The sequence below is a fragment of the Phalacrocorax carbo genome, chromosome 3 (assembly GCF_963921805.1).
Source record: "Phalacrocorax carbo chromosome 3, bPhaCar2.1, whole genome shotgun sequence".
NCBI classification, from domain to species: Eukaryota; Metazoa; Chordata; class Aves; order Suliformes; family Phalacrocoracidae; genus Phalacrocorax; species Phalacrocorax carbo.
The window spans coordinates 79,174,396-79,199,915 of NC_087515.1; the positions used below are offsets into that span (position 1 = coordinate 79,174,396).

Genomic DNA, 25,520 nt, shown 5'->3' on the forward strand with positions numbered 1-25,520 from the left:
GCGGAAACATAGAGTTGAACCCTGTTACGGTGGCTGGCATGCGTAATTTCCCTAACAGTTTGGCAACCCAGATGGGACTTCAGGCAACCACCCCTGGACATCGGACCCTCTTGTCTCCAAACGTCCAGCTGCTGGCATCAGGTGAGTTCACCTGGGCACTTTGGGCATGGGAGGTGCTGACTGGTGAGCGTTAAAATTCTGCTACTAAATTCTGGATATTCTGGGTTTGAGTGTGTTCAAGTCCCAGCCTGGAAGCATGCTAGGAGAGGTGTGCATGGCCTGATTAGTGTAAAGCGCACAAATTTGGCATACAGATATAGGGAAAGTACCTGGCCTAGAGAAGGGGATGCCCTTAGCTGAGGTACTAGGAAATCGGAGGAAAATAGATGGCACTGCAACTCTATCAAAAAACCAAGCAATAGCATTGTGCCAGGAGGAATGGCTGGTGACAACTGGATAGGGAGGGTGGCTCCATGAAGGATCCTTGACCAAAAGAAATTAACTTTATTACGATACATTCTGGAAGATGAAAAGCCTTATCAAACGGATTTTTGGTATGTATGGGACAACTGGGTGTATGGCTGCCATAAAGAAGGTGGTCGGAAAAGTTCACAGGGAACCCAGGTTATGACTCTAGCTGCAGCACTTGTAAGTAATCCAATAAATATTCTTGTGGAATTTGCTCCACCATACGCAGCCCCCTCTCCGCTTTCTTCTAACCCATCTTTTGCTACTGCTTCTGTCCTTCCTCTAGCTACTGCTTCTGCTAATGTTCTTCCAAATCCAGCTGTGATGCAGCCTGTAGCAGGGGGGACCTAACTCTCCTCCTCCAGTATTGCAGGTATTTGCTAATCAGCCCGGGAATCCAGAAGATTTAGCTGTGTGGGAGTCAAATGCCTAGATGGAGGGAAGATGTGGATTGGTGTGCCCAGTTATTTTCAAACATTTGTACTGGATATAATCCATCATGGGGGGGAATACTTAGTTATTATTGAAGGAGTTATTTCAATATGATGAAAGGGGTAAAATAACTGGAAAGGTTGCAGAACTGGTGTGACAGGCTGGGGGAAACAGGAATCCTTGGCCAGCAAATGATCCAAATTGGGATCACTACATAATAGTGCCAGGGAAGACCCAACTGTCAGACAGCAATTCAGAATTTAGTGGAAGATATTAGAGCTTGTGGAGTATTGGGAGTGAACTGGACAAACATACAGGAATGCAGGCAGAGGCTAGGTGAACACCCTAGTGGCTATTGGGGAGGATTACTGCGATGTTTATTAAAATATGGAGGATGACCATGTAGAACTTTAACAATGAGCTAGTGGCAAGCATATGTGTTGATCAAGCTGCCCCAGATATACAGAAATATTTTAAAGAACATATGCCTGGGTGGCAGGGGGAGAGATTACAAAATATCCCAAGTGTGGCCGTGCTTACGCTTGAGGGACAGGAGGAAAAACATAGAGCTGAACTTGCAAAGGAAAAGAAGCAGGAAAAGCAAAAAGACGCTAGTCTTTTAGCAGCAGCACTGGCACAGAGTTTACAACTAAAAGGCTGAGGGAGGGATTTTCCTCCTCGAAGAGAACAAAACAGAGGAAGAGGCAGGTCAGACCTGAGATTTGAAAGAGGAATGAGAAGACTTGGAAATAACTGGGAGGAAAAGTGTCATTACTGTGGAAAACCTGGTCACTAGCAAAGAGAATGCCCGCTTCGTCTGAGGGGGCCTCAAAGGGAACCGGGCATGGGAGGTATAAGGCAGGAATCAAGAAATAATCCGCAGTGACTGGAGGCAGGGGACTCAGAAGATTCTGTGGAAATTGGAGTCTATGGGATGTGGCAAGCTCAGCTGAATTGTAAGGGACGTATAATTGGGAAAGCAGAAGGAAAGGAAGTTGAATTTTTAGTCAATATGGAAGCAACATTATCACTTTTAGATTTTGTACCAAAGGGATCCATATCACAGGACAAGGTATTAATTCAAGGGATAATGGGAAAAAGAACAACAGGAAAGAAAGGAGTGGGGGGAAGATTTGCGACAGCAGAAGAGACCCCAGCTGGTTTTTTAGGAAGAGCTCTCCGCCAAACCTTGGATGAACAATTACATCTATCACCCAGGGGAACTGATTTGATAACCGCGGGGGTATGCGTAACGTCCGACCTCCGGGATCCCGGCCTAGAGGTACCAAACACCCTGGCGGCGCCCCCCGGGGGGCCGCGGAGCAGCACGTCGGGCACTGACGTGGCGCCGCGGCGGCGGGAGACGCCGGAGACGTCAGAACAAGGGGAGGGGCGCCCCCTGCTGCTCCAAGGCGCGGCCCTGGCCCGGGGAGCGGGGAGGAGGGTCCAAACCCGGACAGCGCAGCACCTTGCCCAAGGAACCCGGGGAGGGCGGGAATCCCCATACCGGGGAGTCATGTATTCCTATATAATTAATATACAACACCAATGTTATATATTGGCATATTAAAAAAATATATAATGCATATGTAATTCACATATAACACCCCAACGTTACCAGTAAGAAAAAACAGACTGGATAACGATGGGGATCCTGTTTCGATTTGTTCAAGATGCGAGAGCAATTAACCGGCACGTTGGTGTCGCACACCCCGCAGTGCCAGACCCCTGCTGTGCGCTTGCAAATACCGCACTGGGCTGCGTGTTTTGCTGTGACTGATTTGACTGCAGCATTTGACTGCAGCATTCCCATAGACGACGGAAGCCAACCCTTGTTTGCTTTTACTTGGAGGGGGCAACGGTTGACGTGGACTCACCTCCCACGGATTCTTCTGCCATATTTTCTCAGATATCAAAAGAAGATTTACAGGATATTGAGTTACCTGGTGGATCAGTTTCAGTGCAATATGTAGATTATTTCCTAATACCTGGTAGAAATTGTAATGACTGTTTAAAAGATACTAGACATTTATGTACTGCTTGAGCAACCAAAGGACATTGTGCATCTCTATCCAAGCGACAGCTGTTTCAAAAGGAAGTAAAATACCTCGGATTCATTTTAAAGGAAGGACAGCAGGTAATATACCAAAAAAGAGAAAAAGCTATAGTTGAAATTCCTTGGCCAGTTGTGAAAAAAGAGCTATGAGGGTTTTTAGGTGCAGTTGGGTTTAGCCAGCATTGTGTACCAGGATTAGGGGAACTAACCAATCCTCTGCCAGAGGCAACAAGAAATATGAAGCAATAGAACCCATTACATGGGGGCCAGAACGGGGAAAAGCCTTTAGAGGTATAAGAGGGGTCGTGGGTTCAGCTCCAGCTTTAGGACTTCCAGACTACACAAAACTTTCTGATCTGCATATACATGAACAAAAAAGGGTGGCTAGTGGAGTGTTAATGCAGAAATTAGGAACTCAGCAAAGACCTGTGGCATATTACCCTGTTCAGTTGAATCAGGTGGCAGCTGGAGCTCCGACAGGCATCAGGTCAGTGGCAGCAGCTGCTATAGTAGTGGGGAAAAAGTTAATATTTAGTATTAGGGCACCCAATTACGATCTATATACCACATGAATTTGAATCACTTCTCAAGCAATATGCGACACAAGCCTTGTCTCCCCAATGTGCACATAGATACAAACTAACTCATTTAAACGCAGGTAACATGACTCTAAAGAAGTGTAATACATTGAACCCGGCAACACTACTACCAATGCGTGGAGAAAGGGAAGAGCATCACCAAAGTGACATGGTAATCCACACTGTTAGCAAGCCACGAGCAGATCTCACAGACCTCCCCTTACAAAACCCAGAACTTGTTTTATTCACAGATGGATTGTCCTACTATTTACATGGGCAATGAAAGACTAGCTATGCAATTGTGGACCAATGGCAGGTTGTAGACACCAGACCCCTTCCAGCAATGGTTATTGCTCAAAGGGCAGAGTTAATTGCGTTAGCCCAAGCAGCTCACCTGGGAAGCGGAAAGCAAGTAACTGCCTCTACAGATTCAAGGTATGCTTTAGGTGTATACCATGCAATAGGCATACTGTGGAAAGAACAGGGGGTTCCCACCTCCTCAGGAAAAGCTGTGGCTAACAGCACAGAAATTTGGGACTTGGATGCAATTCAGCTTCCCAAAGAGACTGCTGTGTTCTCTGTCCAGCACGTACAAGGGGCACTACTGTAACCAGCAAAGGGAATGCCTTAGCTGATGCAGCAGCAAAAGACATGGCTTGTCAGCCTGCAGTGAAGATTATGGTGGTTACTTCGGATAAGAGCTCATGGCCCAGTGTTGACCATCCAAAAGAATTATACCAGTCAGGTGTGACAAGTGAAGAAAAGGAACAGTGGAAAAAAATGGGAAGCATTGAAAGATGAAGATGGAATATGGCCAACAGGGGGAAAACATGTCTTACCAGAGAACTACCTGATGACTGTAATTAGATAGTTCCATGATAAAACTCATAGTGGAATGGAAGCAGTGGCTAATCAAGTACAGCAAGTACAGGTGGCCCCAGCTGCCTGTGCAGCTGCTAAAAGAATTGTTAATACCTGTTCTTCCTGTCAAAAATTCTCAAATATAAAACCTGCGCATGAATTGGGAAATTGACCATGGGCATTTTTCCCATTCCAAAGATTGCAAATAGATTATGCTGATATGCTCGCAGTGAGTGGATATAAACATTTGCTAGTGATAGCAGACCAATTATCAAGATGGGCAGAGGCTTTCCCAACAAGAAAAGCAGACACTGGAGGAATAATAAAAATTATTCTCAAAGAAATTATTCCTAGGTATGGAGTACCAGGATCTATTGAATCAGTCAGAGGGTTGCATTTCACTGCAGAAATAATCGACTGACTTTATAAGAGTTTAGAGGTACAAAAAAGATTGCATGCTCCTCATCACCCTCAAGTATCTGGGCAAGTAGAAAGAATGAATGAAACTACTACAGAGAGAATAGCTAAAATTTGCCCACATACAGGGTTAAAATGTCCAGAAGCATTAAATTTAGCCTTATGGGACATTTGGAATGCCTCAAGGCAACCCTTAGGACTATCGCCCACTGAAGGTCTTTTTGGGAGACATTTAGCTATACTGGGAACTTAAATCCCAGCCAAAACCAGCCTCTTGACTGGAGATGAGCATTTAACATACGATGTTCTAAATTTAGAAGAAAGTTTCAAAATTAAAAGGAAGCATGCTCAGTGGTACTGACCCACCCCTCCAGAGATACAGGTACACAATTTCCAGCCTGGGGATAAAGCTTTAGTAAAAGTATTTCCCTGTAAACCTAAACTGGAACCCAGGTGGGAGGGGCCATACACTGTCTTGTTAAGTTCTTACTTTGCTGTAAACGTTACAGGGAAAGAACACTGGATCCACCACTCACATGTTAAATGGCTACCTGAGGATCATTTAGTAGATAAACAAAAACTGTCAGCAGAGGGATCTAACACAATTGCGGCTTTGGAGACTGAAACAATTTGAATTTCTGAAGGATGAAGGAGTTTGGACTTTCTGTCACTTTTGTTCCTTTTCCAGAGATACTTGGATGCAGGACTCCGGAATTTGTGTCACTTTTGTTCCTTTTCCAGAGCTACTTGGATGCAGGACTCCCCAGACACCTGGTTAAGTGGACTATCTGAGACTGTTAATAAGGCGTTTTACCCCTCTTGGTATATATATCACCCTTATAGCAGAGATTATGGAGATTGTATGGGTAAAGTTACTAACATTTGCTGTGCTTATTACACAGGTAAAGGGAATATCTAAGTCTGTACAGCCCCATCATGAGTGGAGAGAAAACTTCTATTTTAACTTGTCACAAACCATACTCCAAATTACTAAGAAAACTGTCAGATATGTACTTACCTCCCAAGTCACTCAGCTTCAAGCATTCCTGTTAGGGATCCCTATACCAAATAATTACTTTCCATCGAGACCACATTGATTCACAACAATGGAAGGTGCTAATCCCAGGAGCAAAGAGCAAATATGCATCATGTGTAAAATGTCAGGCCCTCCCCCGTCAACTTAAGCTCCTACACGATGGTACTGCCCTTGTGGGCAACTTTAACGATTGTAACCAAACAACAAAAATAGGAAGAGTGGGAACACTTGGGGGCTTTTCCAATGCACCTTGGCCTGTACCTGAGGGAAAAGGGTGTTTTTGGATATGTGATAAGCGAGCTGGCAAAGCATTACCAGGAGATTGGTCGGGAACTTGTACCTTAGGAACCGTTACTCTTAATATTTCTGTGTTCTCAAGTTTGACTACAGAATCAGGATCATGGTTACGAACATTTGTTCATAGGGTGTCGTGGTTTAGCCCCAGCCAGCAACCAAGCACCACGCAGCCGCTCACTCACTCCCCCCGGGTGGGCCGGGGGAGAGAATTGGAAGAGTAAAAGTGAGGTAACTCATGGTTTGAGATAAAGACAGCTTAATAAGTAAAGCAAAAGATGCGCACAGAAGCAAAGCAAAAAAAGGAATTCATTCACTCCTTCCCATGGGCAGGCAGGTGTTCAACCATCTCCAGGAAAGCAGGGCTCCATCACCTGTAACGGTTACTTGGGAAGACAAACGCTGTTACTCCAAACATTTCCCCTCCTTCCTTCTTCTTCTTCCTCCAGCTTTATAGACTGAGCATGACATCATATGGTATGGAATATCCCATTGGCCAGTTTGGGTCAGCTGTCCTGGCTGTGCCCCCTCCCAGCTTCTTGTGCACCCGGCAGAGCACGGGGAGTTGAAAAAGTCCTTGATCAGTGTAAGCACTACTTAGTAACGACTAAATCATCTCCACATTACCACCGCTGTTTCCAGCAAAAATCCAAAATATAGCCCCATACTAGCTACTACAAAGAAATTTAATTCTGTCCCAGCTGAAACCGGGTCAGTATCCACCCCTTATTCCATACCATTTACATCATGCTCAGGTTCCACACTACCCAATACAACCTCATTAACCTCCACCCACCTTCCCTTCCTTTGATAAAATACACAGATAGTCCATGGCTTTGGTCTCCATCTGTTCTTGTGGTCTTGCAGGACAGGAGAGGTGGTGTGTTGCATGTAGTTACTGGGCACCAAAACCAGGTCAGGTCACTGCTGCGCTTGCACTGCTCCTTGAAAGGCTTGTCCTCCACTTGTTCGGGTGGTTCCTGCTGCAGTAATTCCTGTAAGATGCAACTCAAATCACAGGTTACAACAATTTAAAGGTATATCCATTATAATCTCCACCCCTGGCCCCTTTGGGCCATGTTATAGGTTATAACATTGCAATGAACTCCTCCCCTTGCTCCCAGCCTGGCTAGCAACAAGGGGTTTCTGTGATATAATTTCCATAATATGTAACTCAAATCCCGTCTTAGAACAATTTAAAGGTATTTCCATTAGAATCTCCACCCCTGGTCCATCTGAATCAGACCATCAGGTTTAAGATTGTAATGAACTCCTCCCCTTGCCCCTGCTCTGGTTTGGACTTATCCACAGACTGTAGTCCTTTAGGGTTGTACCTGCTCCGAGTGGAGCCTTACCCAGGAGCCACGGTCTCTCCAGGGGTACACCTGCTGCAGCATAGACTTATCCAGAGCCACAGTTGCTTTGAGGTGCGCCTGTTCCAGCGTGGCCTTCTGCATGGGCCTCAGTGCTTTCAGAGCTATACCTGCTCCAGCATGGCCTTACCCACAGCTGCAATCCCTCCAGAAGTAAACCTGCTCCAACACAGCCTTGCCCATGGCTGCAGTCCCTCCAGAAGTAAGCCTGCTCTGTTGTGGGCTTATCCATGGCCACGCACTTTGAGGTGCTCTGGCATGACCCCATGCACAGCCACTGATGCTTCAAGCTGTACCTGCTGCAGCATGGACTTATCTACAGCCACAGACACTTTGAGGTGTACCTTCCCCAAGATGGATTTATCCTTGGGCCACAATTGCCTCGGAGGTATACCTGCTGTGGCACAGGCATAACCAAGGCCATAGACACTTTGAGATATACCTGCTCTGGCACGGGCTTATACACAGCCACAGATGCTTTGGGGTGTCCTGCTCCCACATGGACTCATCCACAGGTCACAGTCCCTTTGACTCAAGTTCATGCTGGAGTTCCAGCCTGTCAAGAGCAGCAGCACAGAAACAGCAGCTTGCCATATGCAAGCCCGGGCACATGGCCATGGCTGTTATCAGAATGTTCCCAGGCAATGCAGGGTAAGGTGATAAGCAGTGCAGCAGTACAGCAAGCAGCGAAAGCAAAAAGCACCACTAATGAGCACTAGATTTTAAGGCATACAGTAAGTCAGACAAGCCCCATAGCAAGCACAGAAGCCTGCCAATCAACAGCTAAACAGCAATAACTGCTATAAATTCCATCTAGCACATTCCAATCAAATCTGTCATTCTCTCAAACCTTTCATGCCCCACTTTGGGCGCCAAAATGGACTGTCATGGTTTAGCCCCAGCCAGCAACCAAACACCATGCAGCCGCTCCCCCGGGTGGGCCGGGGGAGAGAATTGGAAGAGTAAAAGTGAGATAACTCATGGTTTGAGATAAAGACAGTTTAATAGGTAAAGCAAAAGCTGCGCACAGAAGCAAAGCAAAAAAAGGAATTCATTCGCTCCTTCCCATGGGCAGGCAGGTGTTCAACCATCTCCAGGAAAGCAGGGCTCCATCACCTGTAACGGTTACTTGGGAAGACAAACGCTGTTAGTCCAAACATTTCCCCTCCTTCCTTCTTCTTCTTCCTCCAGCTTTATAGACTGAGCATGACATCATATGGTATGGAATATCCCATTGGCCAGTTTGGGTCAGCTGTCCTGGCTGTGCCCCCTCCCAGCTTCTTGTGCACCCGGCAGAGCACGGGGAGTTGAAAAAGTCCTTGATCAGTGTAAGCACTACTTAGTAACGACTAAATCATCTCCACATTACCACCGCTGTTTCCAGCAAAAATCCAAAATATAGCCCCATACTAGCTACTACAAAGAAATTTAATTCTGTCCCAGCTGAAACCGGGTCAGTATCCACCCCTTATTCCATACCATTTACATCATGCTCAGGTTCCACACTACCCAATACAACCTCATTAACCTCCACCCACCTTCCCTTCCTTTGATAAAATACACAGATAGTCCATGGCTTTGGTCTCCATCTGTTCTTGTGGTCTTGCAGGACAGGAGAGGTGGTGTGTTGCATGTAGTTACTGGGCACCAAAACCAGGTCAGGTCACTGCTGCGCTTGCACTGCTCCTTGAAAGGCTTGTCCTCCACTTGTTCGGGTGGTTCCTGCTGCAGTAATTCCTGTAAGATGCAACTCAAATCACAGGTTACAACAATTTAAAGGTATATCCATTATAATCTCCACCCCTGGCCCCTTTGGGCCATGTTATAGGTTATAACATTGCAATGAACTCCTCCCCTTGCTCCCAGCCTGGCTAGCAACAAGGGGTTTCTGTGATATAATTTCCATAATATGTAACTCAAATCCCGTCTTAGAACAATTTAAAGGTATTTCCATTAGAATCTCCACCCCTGGTCCATCTGAATCAGACCATCAGGTTTAAGATTGTAATGAACTCCTCCCCTTGCCCCTGCTCTGGTTTGGACTTATCCACAGACTGTAGTCCTTTAGGGTTGTACCTGCTCCGAGTGGAGCCTTACCCAGGAGCCACGGTCTCTCCAGGGGTACACCTGCTGCAGCATAGACTTATCCAGAGCCACAGTTGCTTTGAGGTGCGCCTGTTCCAGCGTGGCCTTCTGCATGGGCCTCAGTGCTTTCAGAGCTATACCTGCTCCAGCATGGCCTTACCCACAGCTGCAATCCCTCCAGAAGTAAACCTGCTCCAACACAGCCTTGCCCATGGCTGCAGTCCCTCCAGAAGTAAGCCTGCTCTGTTGTGGGCTTATCCATGGCCACGCACTTTGAGGTGCTCTGGCATGACCCCATGCACAGCCACTGATGCTTCAAGCTGTACCTGCTGCAGCATGGACTTATCTACAGCCACAGACACTTTGAGGTGTACCTTCCCCAAGATGGATTTATCCTTGGGCCACAATTGCCTCGGAGGTATACCTGCTGTGGCACAGGCATAACCAAGGCCATAGACACTTTGAGATATACCTGCTCTGGCACGGGCTTATACACAGCCACAGATGCTTTGGGGTGTCCTGCTCCCACATGGACTCATCCACAGGTCACAGTCCCTTTGACTCAAGTTCATGCTGGAGTTCCAGCCTGTCAAGAGCAGCAGCACAGAAACAGCAGCTTGCCATATGCAAGCCCGGGCACATGGCCATGGCTGTTATCAGAATGTTCCCAGGCAATGCAGGGTAAGGTGATAAGCAGTGCAGCAGTACAGCAAGCAGCGAAAGCAAAAAGCACCACTAATGAGCACTAGATTTTAAGGCATACAGTAAGTCAGACAAGCCCCATAGCAAGCACAGAAGCCTGCCAATCAACAGCTAAACAGCAATAACTGCTATAAATTCCATCTAGCACATTCCAATCAAATCTGTCATTCTCTCAAACCTTTCATGCCCCACTTTGGGCGCCAAAATGGACTGTCATGGTTTAGCCCCAGCCAGCAACCAAACACCATGCAGCCGCTCCCCCGGGTGGGCCGGGGGAGAGAATTGGAAGAGTAAAAGTGAGATAACTCATGGTTTGAGATAAAGACAGTTTAATAGGTAAAGCAAAAGCTGCGCACAGAAGCAAAGCAAAAAAAGGAATTCATTCGCTCCTTCCCATGGGCAGGCAGGTGTTCAACCATCTCCAGGAAAGCAGGGCTCCATCACCTGTAACGGTTACTTGGGAAGACAAACGCTGTTAGTCCAAACATTTCCCCTCCTTCCTTCTTCTTCTTCCTCCAGCTTTATAGACTGAGCATGACATCATATGGTATGGAATATCCCATTGGTCAGTTGGGGCCAGCTGTCCTGGCTGTGCCCCCTCCCAGCTTCTTGTGCACCCGGCAGAGCACGGGGAGTTGAAAAAGTCCTTGATCAGTGTAACTGCCATTTAGCAACGACTAAAACATTTCCACATTACCACCGCTGTTTCCAGCAAAAATCCAAAATATAGCCCTATACTAGCTACTACAAAGAAATCTAACTCTGTCCCAGCTGAAACCAGGACATAGGGCCAAACATAGTAATCCACTAGTAGAAAGGCTGACTGCATTCCACTCCTTTGCTAGATGGTTTCTTCCTTGGTTGGGAGTGAGCAGATTAGAAAAGGCCTTCGTTAACATCTCAGCAGCAATAGAAATTCCTGGCAATAATACTGCTGATGCAATTACAGCATTACAAGAAAAGGTTTTGCAACTCTCCAAAATTACACTGCAAAATAGAGCGGCATTATATACATTGTTAGCTTCACAAGGAGGGGTATGTACAATTATTACCAGCTGTTGCATGTACGTTGACCAGAGTGGGAGGATTTCAGCCGATGTCTGGAGGTTGTGGAAACAAGTAAAATTAATGCATAAAGTACAACTGGGCAATACTTCAGCAGAATTCCAAGAAGTATAGTCTTGGCTCACCTCCTGGGTGCCAGATTTAGGAGCTTGGGCAAAACGAATTCTTTATGGGTTATTAATTTTTTATAAGGATCTTTGTAATGTTTGTTTGTATTCAATGTTTTAACATTTGCTATACTCTACTGGACTCACACCTCAGAGGCTACAAATATTCTGCTCCCAAATAACAGGAATGTTAATAAAAAAAGAGGAGGACTGTTGTAGAAAAAGTTAGTAGAAATTTAGTGCTAGCAGCTGAAACATTAATAGCTAGAGTAGACAAAGCCTAAAGATAGTGGTATATGAACTGTAACAATCGTATTACAACAGGCCAAACAGCTAACTACAGAACTGGCTGAAACTGACCTAGGAGGATGTGAAACATGACACAGAACGACTGGATATTTTATAAGAAGATCACAGAATATAATCCTAGAATCATAGAATGCTTTGGGTGGAAGAGACCTTTAGAGGACATCTAGTCCAACCCCCCTGCAGTGAGTAGGGACATCTTTAACTAGATGAGGTTGCTCAGAGCCCCCTCCAACCTGACCTTCAATGTTTCTAGGGACGGGGCACCTACCACCTCTCTGGGCAACCAAGATGACCACTTAGCAACAGCTTAGTACCAAAACGGCAAGCAAATGAAACCAATAAAAAGCAAGAAGACCCCAGGCCTTAATATTACTGTTGGTCCGAACTGTTGCATGAGGGGTGGGGAACTTAAGATTGCAAGGGTACACTTGCCCAGGGATTTCTTTGTTTGGGGTCCCTCTTTGGAGGCACCCAGCTCGAGCTGTAGTGCTCTTAATAAGAAGGACTTTATAGAAGAATCTCTTTTTGGCTTATTGTTTCAGCGGAAACATAGAGTTGAACCCTGTTACGGTGGCTGGCATGCGTAATTTCCCTAGCACCGTCTTGCTGACCAGTCCCTACATCTGGAAATGACGGCTCTCCAGACTCCATCAGCTGTGGGAAGGCCGTCCACCACCTCACAGAGCAGGACGTTCATGACATCTGGGATACAAGTTCCCACAGCTGTAGGTGTATCTCCTAGATTGTAATTTCTATATCACAGTCATAAAATCTTCCATTCTCTTTGGACACTACACATCTGTTACATCTGAAATGTTCTAATTTTCACCATTCCTACCCCCTAAATCAGTATGACTGCCATCTTTGAGTACCTTACCTGGTTTGTTGTTTCTTTTCTTCCACAGAGATAATGAGATCTTGTCAAAGCAGTCTTTCTCCTGCCAGTAATTTGGGACTCTGGCTTGTGTGGTTAGGAATTAAGGTAGGATTGAACTCAGTAGGCTGCATTTTTGTAACATTCCCTTGATAAAAGCCTGAAGGTGTACGCTTGGTAGAGGTGAGCAGCCGACAGTCTCCCATGAGATTGGAAACACCAGCAGTGGATGTGCAAGAGATGCTGGTGACTGTGAAACCACTGCGTGAATGACTGTGCACGTAATACTGAGCAGTCTGAGTCTGGTGCAGGGTGCTGAAGGGAAGCCAGGCAGACCACAGGACTATGCTGTGAGATGTCACGGGCAGCCCCCATGGCCGCAGTAACCCATTTGCACACACCCTGCCCACATGGAAGGCCCTGCTACGACTGCTCGTAGCATGACAGTTCTGTGTTGCGAAAAAGGGTGCTTTTCTGGGTTGACACAATGGGTGCTTGAAGAGTTCTGAGAGCATTTTGGGAAGACCACATTCCTCTAGTTAGAAATAATTATCTACTGGGGAGTTCCCATAATGCTGTCTTCACTTCCAGTGGACCCAGCTGGCCCTGAAATCTAAGAAGGTGTGGTTGTTTTTACCCAGATGACCTTCCAGGCAGGCCGTGAGTGGAAAAAAAGCAACATTGCTTCTCCCTTTCCCCTGGGAAACAAGGGATCACTTGTTTATGGTGAAACTGTGTACAAAAGGAAAGGCACTCAGTTGGGGTTTATGCTGGAATGGCCTCTGCTTACTGCTGTTGAATTATTGGGCAACCCCCCTCCTGACCGGGGAGCCCTGCACTACCACAGCTGGATGGCAGGAATTATTTTTCTCAGGCCCTGCTTTCCAGTGGCTCCTGGATAACAGCAGCAGCAGGCTGGCAGGGGGAAGCAGAGGAGGGATGAGGCTGAGAGCAGCCCCCTAGGATTCCCTCACTAGGTCAGTTAAAACACCACAGGCAACCCCCTCACATGCCAACAACTGACAGAAAATCCATAGCCGGGCTCCAAAAGAATGGCATCAAGAAGGAGCCTCATGATCTGCAACATGAGCAATGCCTGCTTTTCTCCTCATTTGGCTCCTGTGATGGCTTGAACTTGTTGACAAGAGATTTTCTACAGGGCACTTACCCACACTGTCTCCCGTGTAGGTTTTACAGTGTCTATAGTGTAAAATCTTAGCTCAACCACTGCTGGGCCTTCAAGCCGGGGCACCCACAAGCCTTCTGCATCTAACAGGTTGCTTTCACAACACCTGTAGGAACTTACTCATCTTTGGAGCTCTGTCCCTTTATCTGACTGAAGTAACTGACTCAACAACCGAACTCGGTTGCAGAAAGAGCATTTCCTCTGCTTACAAAACGCAGCTAAGTACATGTCCATGTTTTTACCTGTCTTGCATCTTTTTTACTGCACAGAAACTTGTCACTGCCTCACTGTGAAACATTAAGGACTAGAAACCCACAGAGGGAGGTGAGCTTCATGCATACCCGTATCTCCCAAAACAGCACCGCAAGAGTTGACGTCACTGCAGGGGGTGTACAACACTCAAAGGCAGTGTATATATCAAAAGACATAGAAGGAAATATCTTAAACTTTGCGTATGAACTCTACAAGGATCAACGAAAAAATAAAAACTTTTTTAAAAAAACCTTTTTAATTCACACAAAGTCCTTTCCCAGGAAAATTAAAGAGATTTCTTCCATCTATGGGTTACTATACCATGGCAACACGACATTTGGTGCCACTCATTGGTTGTGGTGTTATTACCTTTCTCTCCACTTCCCACATCAGTCTTCCTTACCGTTGGCACAGCACTTCTTTCCCACTAAGGTATGCTGAACGCCTCCCTTGCATGTGACGTCGTCACAACTTCTGTGTCGTTTTCCCATACTCTAAACTGACAAGTACCGAAACTGTGAGATATCGATGAGATCACATTTATGACTGGCTGCACACTGGACTGTGAAGCTGTAGAGATGGGCATACTCTCATGAATGGGCCTGATTAGCTGCCTTTTCTACTTCAGAGGTAACTTCCCATTAATGGCGTGATAAACGCCAACAGAGTATCTGCCTTTTGATTTCACACCTTTAGTGTCACATCCTCTGCAGAGTATGATCACTCCGGCAACGAAATTCAGAATTAGTCACATTTCAAATGTTTGCCCTCACATGGCTGCTGAGGGTCCGCCCTCAAAATTCTGCGCACTTTGTATGTCTGAACTACTTTCCTTATCCAACTTCTTACGCATCTTAAGAATACTGCGCCTTCTGGTCCCTCATCTACCCCCTGAACGCTGCTTCCCGGCTTCTACGCTCATCGCCTTCCTCCCTTCTCTAGCCCCGCTCCCGTCCCCTGGCTGACCTCACTGCCCCACGCAAGCCCCCGCCGCTCCAGCAAAGCAGCCCAGCTTAGCTCCCACTCGGGATAAAACCAGCACTGCCCCCCACAAGCTCCTCTGCACGCCGCGGAGCGCCAGTCGAGACCCTCCCCGGCCTCAGAGCCCCAGCAGTTCCCGAGGACGCCTATTCTGCGTGGGGACGAGGGCAGGGGACCGCAGGAGGTGCCGGGGCGCTATTCCGGGGCAGGGGCGCCATCTTGCGGGAAGAGGCGGCGGGGGCAAGGCGGGGGTCAGCACCCCACTGCCCGCGGGACATCGCTTTCGGCCACCCGCCCCCGGGAGCCGGGCGGGGTCACCCTCCCCCCTCGGCTCCCCTCACACGCCTCTCGCGGCGCGGCAGAAAGCGAGGGGCGCGGCTTCCCGCGAGCCAATCAGCGGCCGGGCGGGGGTGTGGGTGGGTGGTGCGCGCGCGCGGGCTGCCCGTGACGCCACAATGCCTATGGTGGCTGCGTAGTGACACGTCTCATTCCGCGGTGGTCCTCGGGAGGGGGGACGGGGGAGTGCTCGTTCTCGCGGGATCCCAGAGCGGCTGGCTCGGCCCCGCGCGAGCCGGGACGGGGAGGACCGACCGGGCCGCCGGCGGGGAAGGCAGCGGCGGCGGCGGCGGGCTGCGGGGGCGGGCGGCGGGGGCGGGCGGCCGGCGCGGCGCTGAGCGGCCATGGCGGGGCAGCAGTTCCAGTACGACGACAGCGGCAACACGTTCTTCTACTTCCTCACCAGCTTCGTGGGGCTCATCGTCATCCCCGCCACCTACTACCTGTGGCCGCGGGACCAGCACGCCGGTGAGCGGCCCTGTCCCGGGCCGGGCCTGAGCCTCCGCCTGCTACCGCGGCCGTACCTCCCCTCACCCCCCCCCCCCCCCCCGCCGCCCCGTCCCCGGTCCCCGCCGGCGCGCCCCCCCCCGCGCCCCCGCGCCGCGGCGGAGCCGTGCCGTGCCGGGCCCGCAGCAGCTCCGCCCCGCCCCCCCGGGACGCCCGGCCGGCCCTGCGGGGAGTCCGGCGGAGCGGGACCCGACCCCGGGGGCTGCCGCGCCTGGGGGGGCGCCGGGCCCGCGGCGCGGTCGCTGTCGGCCATTTAGCGGCGCCCCGGGGGCAGGCGGCAAGCGGGAGGGTTTCGGCCCGCCTCCCCGAAAGCCGGCTCCGCTCCGCGCCGCGGCTCCTGCAGAGTCATTGCTGCTCGGGGGTCTAAGTGCTTTGTTTTGGGTTTTGGGGTTCGTTTGGGGTTCCCGGCCCCCTTCTTCTTCCCGGGGTGTTTCAGGGCCGATGACCTAAATTTTCATTGTGGGAAAAGAATAAACTATTGAACGTCGTTTTGGAGTTGAGGCCAAAGAAGAAAAGTTACCAGGCTCTGCTTTATACACTGTAAGGTCACAGCGAGCGTGAAAATGGGGCTTTAATTTTTTCCAATGCAAGTCACGGTTAAACGTCCCAAGTGCTGGATTTCTGTTCCGCCCTTTGGGATGGTGTTGTGTGGCCTGAGCGATGTCAGAAAGTTTCTCTGAGTACTTCTAAATTTCATTTCCAGAGCCATTTCCCTCTTTGCATTTTCTGCCTCCATCTGCTCTTGGAGAGAGAAGGCATTTTGGTATATGGGCTGCCAAGAACACCTTTTTAACGACAGTTTTGAGAGGAAAAAGGCTGTAGAAATTGTGTTCGAAAGCAGGATGGTAAATGCTCAGTAGGCCAGGGATGCTAGATGCTGATTCCCATTGCTGAAACTACTGACCTTTTAAGAACACTTGGGCTTTGCCATCTGAGGAAAAATGCCCTTCGTTCCCTTTTTTACATTCAATATCTGGTGGTTATTTAGTGTTTTTGTATGCGATTTGAAATGGCTTGTGTCATTCTGTTTAACTTACGTAAAATAAATACTCAACAATGAAATCTTACTCTTATGCCCTCTAGTAAGGAGTGAGTAGAAAAAATGCTGGTTTGGTGCTAAATCATGGTTGTTTACAGTCTTGGTTGCTGACAAATGTGCCTGGGGCTTCTGACGGGGCATTGGCTAGAGAACCTTTTTGGAGGATTGATCTCTGCCCTCCAGTTAACTGCTACCTGTGGTACAGCTGGGGAGTTCTTTCTGTTGTAACAAAAGGTTTCTCTGCCTTGTCTTGCAGAGTCCTGACTGTTGCAAGAGACGTGTTACTGTTGTTGAAGACACTTTGTAATCTTTAGGTTGTTTTTAAGGAGTTGGGAAGGAGATGAGAGGGAGAAGATAACTCCACTTCTGCAATCTTTCCCAAAAACTCATGATTTTTGTCTTATCTTTGTTGTGGAGAAGAGCGGGAGGCAAGAGGGGAGAAAATTGTTTTTTTTATTGAATAATGTTTTGCTTCTTCCATAGTTCTTAGCAACTGCTTCTTGGGAAACCTGATGTGACTTAGTTGAGATGCCGTGCAGAATGCTTTGGCCGGCAGTGACACTCAGTGCTGCTAACTTCAGTTTCAAGTGGCTGACAGAAGCAGGAAAAAACATAGAGATGCTGTCAAACCTGGAAACACTTTACTAGCGTTATATTTGATCTTCAGATATCCTTACAGAAGGGAAGAAAATGAAAACCTAACTTTGGAATATGGTTATATGGATTGTACCCGATTTCCAAATAGGCCTGCCATTGAACATTACTCATCTCTTTCCCTCTAGCTGGTGTTCTTGAGTGTGGGGATGGCTTGCTGCATGTCGTTCTGCAATTAGTGCTAGGTTCTTTTAATGCCGTATCAAACCATACTTTACAAAATGCAAGGTAAATTTTATTATGCTGTTGGTACAAAAATGAGTCAACTAAGTGAAAATCACCAGGCATGGCCGTGAATGGAAATGAAAGAATGATTTCTGCCTCATAATTGTCTTGATGGATTTCAAAATGTGAGTATAGTCCAGTTTTTAGCATACAGTTTCATAGTGTGCTTACTGTCCCCTGGTTGAGTTCTGTTCTGCAGGTTCTTTTCAAGCAAAGAGTTGAGGCATTGTGCAGACCACATTCAGGACTACTGGAGAGTTCTCTTACTTCATTGTGGTGTTCTTGTTGTTGAAGTGGATGGCTCTTGTGTGACTCGTTCCTAGCAAAATCCTCTGAACAGCCTTCACACAACTTCGTATGTATTCAACCATACCTGTTGCAGCATTTGAACCGAATTTCAGGAATAAATTAAAGCCTTCTGCTGATGCAAAATGCTGATTGTTTGGCCATGACTTCTTGTTATCAGAAAAGATGACTGAAAAAAACCAGGTGAACCAAAGCACATGTATAATTTTGGAAGCTAAGAGAGGACCTATGTCTTCAGAAGATAAATTTTCCAGTTTCTGATTCCTGTAATGAGCGGGAATATCTAGACTTTGATAAGAGATGGGGTTTTTTTTTATACTAATTTAGAGCAGGTCTTCCAAACAGTTGAGGCACGGTACAGGGCCACACTGAATAAGCTCTGTCAAGACCTCTGCGCTTTCTGTGTAGGACCGACGTTTTTGTTCTGGAATCGTGTTCTGTCCTTCTGTGGTAGAGTCCAGTGTAGAGATGCCTTTGTGGCCCTGGGCAGAGTTCGTGAGGCCCAGGTGGACTAGCTAGCTCTTTCAGCTCCAGCTGCAGCAGAGCCCGCCAGGAGCGAGAAGACTGAATCTGAGTGAACTTCTGTGAAGCAAATTACATACCTGTCTTCCTCCCTTCAAGACCCTCTTGCAGTGCAAACCAGAGTACCTGAAAGACACTGAGCAGATTAATTTTTTTTGGTAAAAACTAGATGTGCTTCAGCCACATCGATTTGTGAGAGCAGACTGGAGCTAGTCTGAAGCAAGAGTGAAACACTTACAGCATTGAGGTCGAGCCTTCAGTGCTCACTGTTTCCTTCTAGAAATGCACTAGCAGGGATTACTGGTACTTGACACCACAGAGAGAGCCAGCAGAGGGGAGGAACGAGAGTGCAAAACGTTTCACAGCTCTCTTCAGGTGAGGTTTAGTACCAGAAATCTGGGGATTGCTGATGGTCCGTAATGTTTTAGGATCTGTTCTGTGCTGTAGTTTTGTAGTAAATGTAGTAAAGGGAAAAAAAAGGTGTTGTTTTTGCTGTAGTGAAGATTGGAAGATAAGAATATATCTACACTGCTTTACTACTTTGAGAAAACTCAGAATGTGTTACCTAATGTCATATTTTTAGCAGGATAGTTTTTTGGCAGACCATTAAGATTTTGGTCTTAGTTCTTTTTGAAGTAAACTTTTGGAAGGCCTTTTCAATACTACTGTCTTGAAGAACAGCATGATTTAACTTGTCTCTCTCTAGTCCTGAGTAAAATTTCAGCTGCTTTTATTTCTTGGATGTCTGAACCTGCTTTCTCAAGGCATTCTGAGAGAGTTCATGTGAGGTGTTGCTGCAGCCTCTAGTAGGGGTCAATATTTATATTTGGGAGGGTTTTGCTGTAGTGTGGTAGTCACCCTGTGAACTGTCCTATAATTTCATTACCTCTGCTTTGATAAACCAAACAAGCAGGCAATTGACTTTGGAAAACAGATTTGTCCCAGTTATTTCCTCGGTGTTCATTGTAGACCTAATAAGGCTCTTGTAAAAGGTTAATTGTTCAGCTTTGTGTCTTGGGCTGCAGTTTCATAACTGCTTCAAGGTAGCAGGGCTCTAACAAAGCAAGTCTTGTATTTCTCCCCCTCCCTTGTGCCAAACAGCACCTGGGCAGTGTGAGGGATTAGAAGAAACTCACTTGAGCTAAAACAAGTTTTGGCTTTTTTTTTTCTGTCTTACTGTTAACGTGTATTGACGTTGGGGTAGGACTCACTTTGTGGATGTCTGGGATGTGACTGTGAGCTGGGAGGGGAGAAGACTGATTCCTTCAGTGGTGGTGATGGTTGTTTATCCTTGACTTGTATGTTTAAAATATGTGTGTTTTGTTTTGTTTTTTGTTTTTTTTTTTAAATAAAAGAAAAAAGCAGTTCATACTTTTTGTGGATTACCTCTGTTTTGGGTAAATATTGGTATAACTTTAGCATAATCACTGTGAGGAAAACTATTGCAAGGACTGTTCTTCTCTTGGGACAAAAAATACAGTTGCTAAAAAGTTATTCTGGTGTAGATTTACTTCTTAACTAAAGTATTTTCTGAAATGGGAATTTAAGTTGTTTTTTTAAAAATCAGTTATAAGAGTTGTAGAAAAGATGTTTTTCTCAGCAATTAGGGATGGATAAAGGCCCATCAAACTATCTTCATGTTGTTGGACTTGGCTTTGAACCAGGTTCACTGTAGGCTTCTGTGGATTAAACCACATCCAGAAAGGAAATGGAGAGGAAGAGCTGAATGAATTTAGTTGGATAACGTGCCAGTTATTGCACGATGCTGACATGTCTGCTGAACTTTGTGGGCTTTTTGACTTACACCTGTGCTGCTGAATTGAGACTCATAACTACAAAGCTATGCTGAAACAGGTGGTCATAAGTTGTGATGTACTTCATAGTTAAGTACATGTATCTGTGAAAGCTTGTTCTATCCAATTTTTCTAGTTGATCTAGGTCTGTGTTAAATAATTATCCTGTTTTAGGGCACTGGGTATTCATAATGTGTTACAAAGCTGTTGGAAAGAATAAAAGGCTCAGAAGCCTTTTACAGTAACTTGAACAAAACAAGGTGTTGAAAACAATTCAGAAACCCCAAAGAATAACAGTGAATTCAGGGATAACATTAATGGAAGTTTTCTCTTGCAGTCTATTCTCTGAGAGAAAAGAGGCTGTAGGAGCTATTCTGCTTGGAATGTAGATCTTCCTTCTTGAAATGTAAGAACAGAAAAACTTACTGTAGGAATGGAAAGAAAAAAGGTGACCTGCTACATTTTCATATCCAGGAAAAAAATATTGGTATGAAATGGATAAAAGCTGTATAGTTTACTGTCATTGTGATAGAAATAAAATGTTTGTTTTCTTTTTTACGGTTCCCCCGCAGCTGTGTGTTGTCCTGGTGCTCACTAACCTTTTTCTCCTGCACCCTGCCTTCTCAAATGTTTCTGTTTCTGAGATGTAGCTAAACTTTTCTTGAAGAATACTGGGCTAATACAATGAAACTTTAAAAAAATCTGGTTAAATGAGGCTGTTCCCTGCTAATCTTTGAAGACATCATGCCTCTAGGTAGTAGCATAAGCAGTGTGAGAAACCATGTTCTAGTCCAGCCTTTTTGCTTTGAGGCTGGGTAAAGTACAGAAATACTTAAAAAAAGATAACTTATTAGATGTCTATCAAAAGGGAGAATAGACTATAATGGTGATACTTAATATTATTTTGTTAATTTTTTGCTGTATTGCTATTTTAAAGCAGTAGGGGGTTTTGCCTACTACTGTAGATAGGTAGCACTTGGTATCCATGTTCAAAACCTTGAATAGAACTCCTGAGAAAGTCCTACTGTAAAGGTTTACTGTATTAGGAACCATACTTCTCTGTATATCTGCCCCACTATACTGGATGTCTCTATGTAATATCATAAATATGAAGGTTTCTCTGTAATTTTTTGGTGCATTTTTCATCTGTAGATCTCCAGGCTGTCTTCAGAGATTCATTTTAATCCCCTGCTTTAAGATGGAAGTAGAGGAACTGAGGCTGTAAAGTTTATTCAGCTCTTTAAGGACAAACAGTGAGTCTGCAGCTTGGGTATGACTCAAGCCAATGTAGAGAATGCAGGCAGCATTTTTTCTCTTTTATTTGTAATGGAGTAATGAGCATTGTACCTTACAGCAGCTGGGGGAGAGGAAGGACATTCCAGTACTAATACTGCTGCTCCTACTCTGGCGTAAAATTCTTCTGTGCTGCTTCTAATCCTCTGATGAGATAAGATGGGTTGGAGTGGGTTGACTGTGACCCTGGTCCTTGCTCACAGCTCATTGAATTCTCATCAGCCTTACCTCAGAAGTATTCCACAGCATTTTGGTATTTGGTAGTATGGGATAAAAGTGCAGGATGCTGGTAAGGGACAGGGTAAAAGGACAGGATGCCATCCTCATTGCTAATACTTATGTGGCGGATGGGCATGGATGTGAAAACTTGATGTCTGTGAATATAACCATTTTGTGCCGTATGTGCCTGTGCTTATCCTTTCCTGTTAATATAACCATTGAGCACAGTGTTGGGAAGCAGGAAGAGAGTCAGGGAAACTCAATTTGACATTTAAGAACTCTTATTAGATGTAAATTGATTTTTTATTAAGATATTGAGAGATTGAGTGTACTATTTCAAGGTCAGAAAAACCCCAATGTATTAGGTGACTATTAAAAGGGGGAGTAGAATATAATGGTGATACTTAATACTATTTTGTTAATTTTTTACTATATTTCTATTTTGAAGCAGTAGGGTTTTTTCAGAAACATTTGAAGAAAGGGCAAATGTCATGAGATGTCATTAGTAATGCCTAGCAATTACCTCTAAAATACTTTTCAAAACAAAGCATTTGGACAGTTATCTAAACTGCTCTGTTACTTGGAAAAAAGGCATGCATTTTCACAGAATTTTTCTAAAGTATTGTGGTATTATACGCGTTGTAGCCTCTAGCAGTAAAATAAAATTAATAACCCTGTATTAGAGATTAGTTGTGTAGCTTCAAGACTGTCCAGAACACTTAATGCTGAAAAGCTTTTTGTTGCAAGATAAGCATCAAGCTATTACAAGAACTTTATCTCTCATTACATGTACATGAAAATAAAGCGGTTTCTATTTTTCTTTAAATTTAACCTTTGTTATTGAAGCTTATGAAAACAGCATTGTAAAAGTTCTATTGTGTATCTTGTTCATTTTCTACTTGCTGCAGGGATATCTTGACTGCTTATGTAGGTGATGCTGAACTACCAGGGTGTTCAGGCTACAAGTTAGAGAATTCAAGTTAGTGCTATTTAACTTGATATATTCAAAGGAAAACTATGGTGATTCAGTTATGGCTTTATGAGCAGTTAAACCATTCTTGCAGTAGGAGCAGGAATTTGAGAGAGCAGCAAGGTAAATGATGAGGAATGGGATCAATTCCAAAGTGAGGCTTTTGGGTTTGGTGTGTGTCTGTGTTTGTTTTTTTTTTTTTTTTTTTCCTTCAAATTCATGCTTGTGAAAGAGGGGTGTAGATCTGCAGCAATTTGAACAAGTCTAGACTTGGGCTGCTGTGTCCTTTGATCCCGTGGTGCTGCCTTCCCCTGCTGAGGGAGTTGCAGTCCTTTTCCCTCAGTTGTTAGCTGGGACCTGACACACATGTGCCTCCATATCACGGTGAGGGAGGTCATGCTGGCTGGACAACACAAAGAGTAGGGAGAAGCCTAAACCAGGTACTTCATTCCTTTCCTCAGCAAAAAGATTTGTGTCTGCACAAGTCTTTTAAAAAGTGTGCAGCTGAGAAGATTGAAGAGGTGTTTTCAGATTTTCACTTAATATTCCTGTTGTACAGAAAATTACTTACAAGCATTCTAAATATATATATCTGTTGGAGATGATGCATTTTAGATTCAAAAGATGCTTTTATTTTGGTTGAACTATTTGAAACCAGGGTATATGCTAGCATTATGACTTCTACAAAGGCTTACCAATACTGGGTCAGGTCAGATGTTGTCTTTACACGATATTATAAAAGTGTATTCCTCAAGGAGGGGGTAACAGGACAAGCATAAATGCTGCTTCCTTTGCATACTCTTCCAGTTTTCAACAGCGACTCTCTTTTAGCATTGCATCTGTACCATCCAGTGGCAAGAAGTTTACCAGCTCTACGACCCACACTGCAAACTATCACCCTTGTTTTGCATTGGCTTCTGATTTTATTTGACGATCCTTATTTGCTCTACTGGAAGAGGCAGTAAACATTCAATCCTGACTGTCCTGGCTGTCATTTGTTTTTTACAGCCCTCTGTTACCTCTCCTTGCACTTTCCTCTCTCCCAGCCAAAAGATTTGTAGCTTATATTTTGGACATAAATCTTCTCATGCATTCAATGGCCCTTGTTCACTTTAAGTGACTGTTTTCTAGTTGCCTCTCTTTGAGAGATGGGGACTAGGACTGTGCATCATACTCAAGGTTGTACATACCTTAAGCTTATGTGGTGGAATAATATTCTCTTTTCCTCACAGAAATGCTCTAAACATTTGCTTTGGTCTTTATAACTAAAAATTATTCAGCTGAGGTTTTCATAGAACAGTTTCTCACAACATCAAGATTGCATTCCTGAGAGGTAATGATCAGCCCCAAGCTTATCCATATGTATATGTCTAATATGTTTTCTACATTCTATGTAGAGATATAGATTTTCTATATAGAATCATATAATCATTAATGTTGGAAAAGACCTCTAGGATCATCAGTCCAACTGTCAACCCAACACTACCAGATCTATCTATATCTATATACCATATCCATATGTCTATAATGATAGTTCCTGCTGCTCTTTACATTTTCATAACCTGAATTCCATGTGCCATTCTGTAGTGTGCTTGCTTGGTCTTTACACTTCTTCAGGATACCCTTGCCCTTGTTACCTGGAATAAGTTAATGTTGTCCAGAAGCTTTATTTTACTGCTCATCCCTTTACTCAGGTTACTTATTAGTGACATGTGAGTATCATAGTTCCAACACAGGTTCCTGCAGAACTCCTGACGATTTCTTTCTGCTGTGGGAATTGGCCATTTACTCTTGTCTGCTAGTCACATATTTATTTTTCCAGTAGTTAGATGGTTGTCCTCTTTCAAGACTTTGAGGGAACCTTTAAAAAGCCTTTTGGAAACCACAGACTGTATCAGCAGGATCTCTTCATGCGTAAGAGGACTCAAGTTTGTAAAACTCTTTCCTTTTACAAAAGCCCCACTGATGATAAATAGAAGTATGATACTTATCCCTGCATATACTAATTCTGTCCCTTATAGTTTCTTCAAGGTGTGCATCAGAACAATGCTGAATACAGGCATTTTTAGTGATGGATGGTATGCTAAGTGACTTGTCTAGATTTGTTTTGGATTGAATGTGTTCTGGTTTCGTCCCCACACCAAACCGATAAAATACAGCTAATAATTAAGAATGTGTAAGTCTTGGAGCCCAGCGTTGTTTTGATTTAATCTGAAGTTGTTAACCTTGACTCGTGTGGGTGTTGTTCCATCTTAAACCAGCCATGATTCTGATTCCTCTCAGATTCCATTAAAGTTTTGCTGATGCACCTGTAGGTCCAGCCCTACTATAAATTTGACAATTTAGGTCATGTATCTTAAAAGTTGCACAAATGAGGCAGTATACTTAATAGGAAGAAGGCTTGAAAATGGCTTGATTAGATGTAATGTAATGTAGAACTGTGCCCTGAGACCAGCAAGGCTGTAACCTGAAGTCCAAGCAAGTAAACTCTGAAAAGAATGTAACTTTCAAAATGTGGAGTCATCTTGTGTTACTATTTATTGAAGTCATTAGTAACAAATGCTCTCTTTTGGTCAGAAA

General features: G+C 45.2%; 1 protein-coding gene and 1 long non-coding RNA gene across 3 annotated transcripts in view; one reads left to right on the plus strand and one right to left on the minus strand.

Moving 5' to 3' along the window:
• Positions 1-8,499: 8,499 nt before the first annotated feature.
• Positions 8,500-10,554, minus strand: LOC135312624 (uncharacterized). Of its 2 annotated transcripts, none has more exons than XR_010372253.1 (2): positions 9,054-10,554; positions 8,500-8,631 (listed from the first exon to the last, which is right to left on the minus strand). It is a non-coding gene; the product is annotated as an uncharacterized LOC135312624 (long non-coding RNA). The 2 variants fall into 2 exon arrangements; XR_010372252.1 differs by having other exon boundaries at positions 8,500-8,643.
• A 4,990-nt stretch (positions 10,555-15,544) lies between these two features.
• The window catches only part of SEC63 (SEC63 homolog, protein translocation regulator), a 61,379-nt gene continuing 51,403 nt past the window's right edge, over positions 15,545-25,520 (plus strand). Inside the window, exon 1 of the mRNA XM_064447507.1 lies at positions 15,545-15,880. Coding sequence (XP_064303577.1) covers positions 15,757-15,880 — 124 coding nt within the window. The 5' untranslated portion in view covers positions 15,545-15,756. The remainder of the gene's footprint in view (positions 15,881-25,520) is intronic.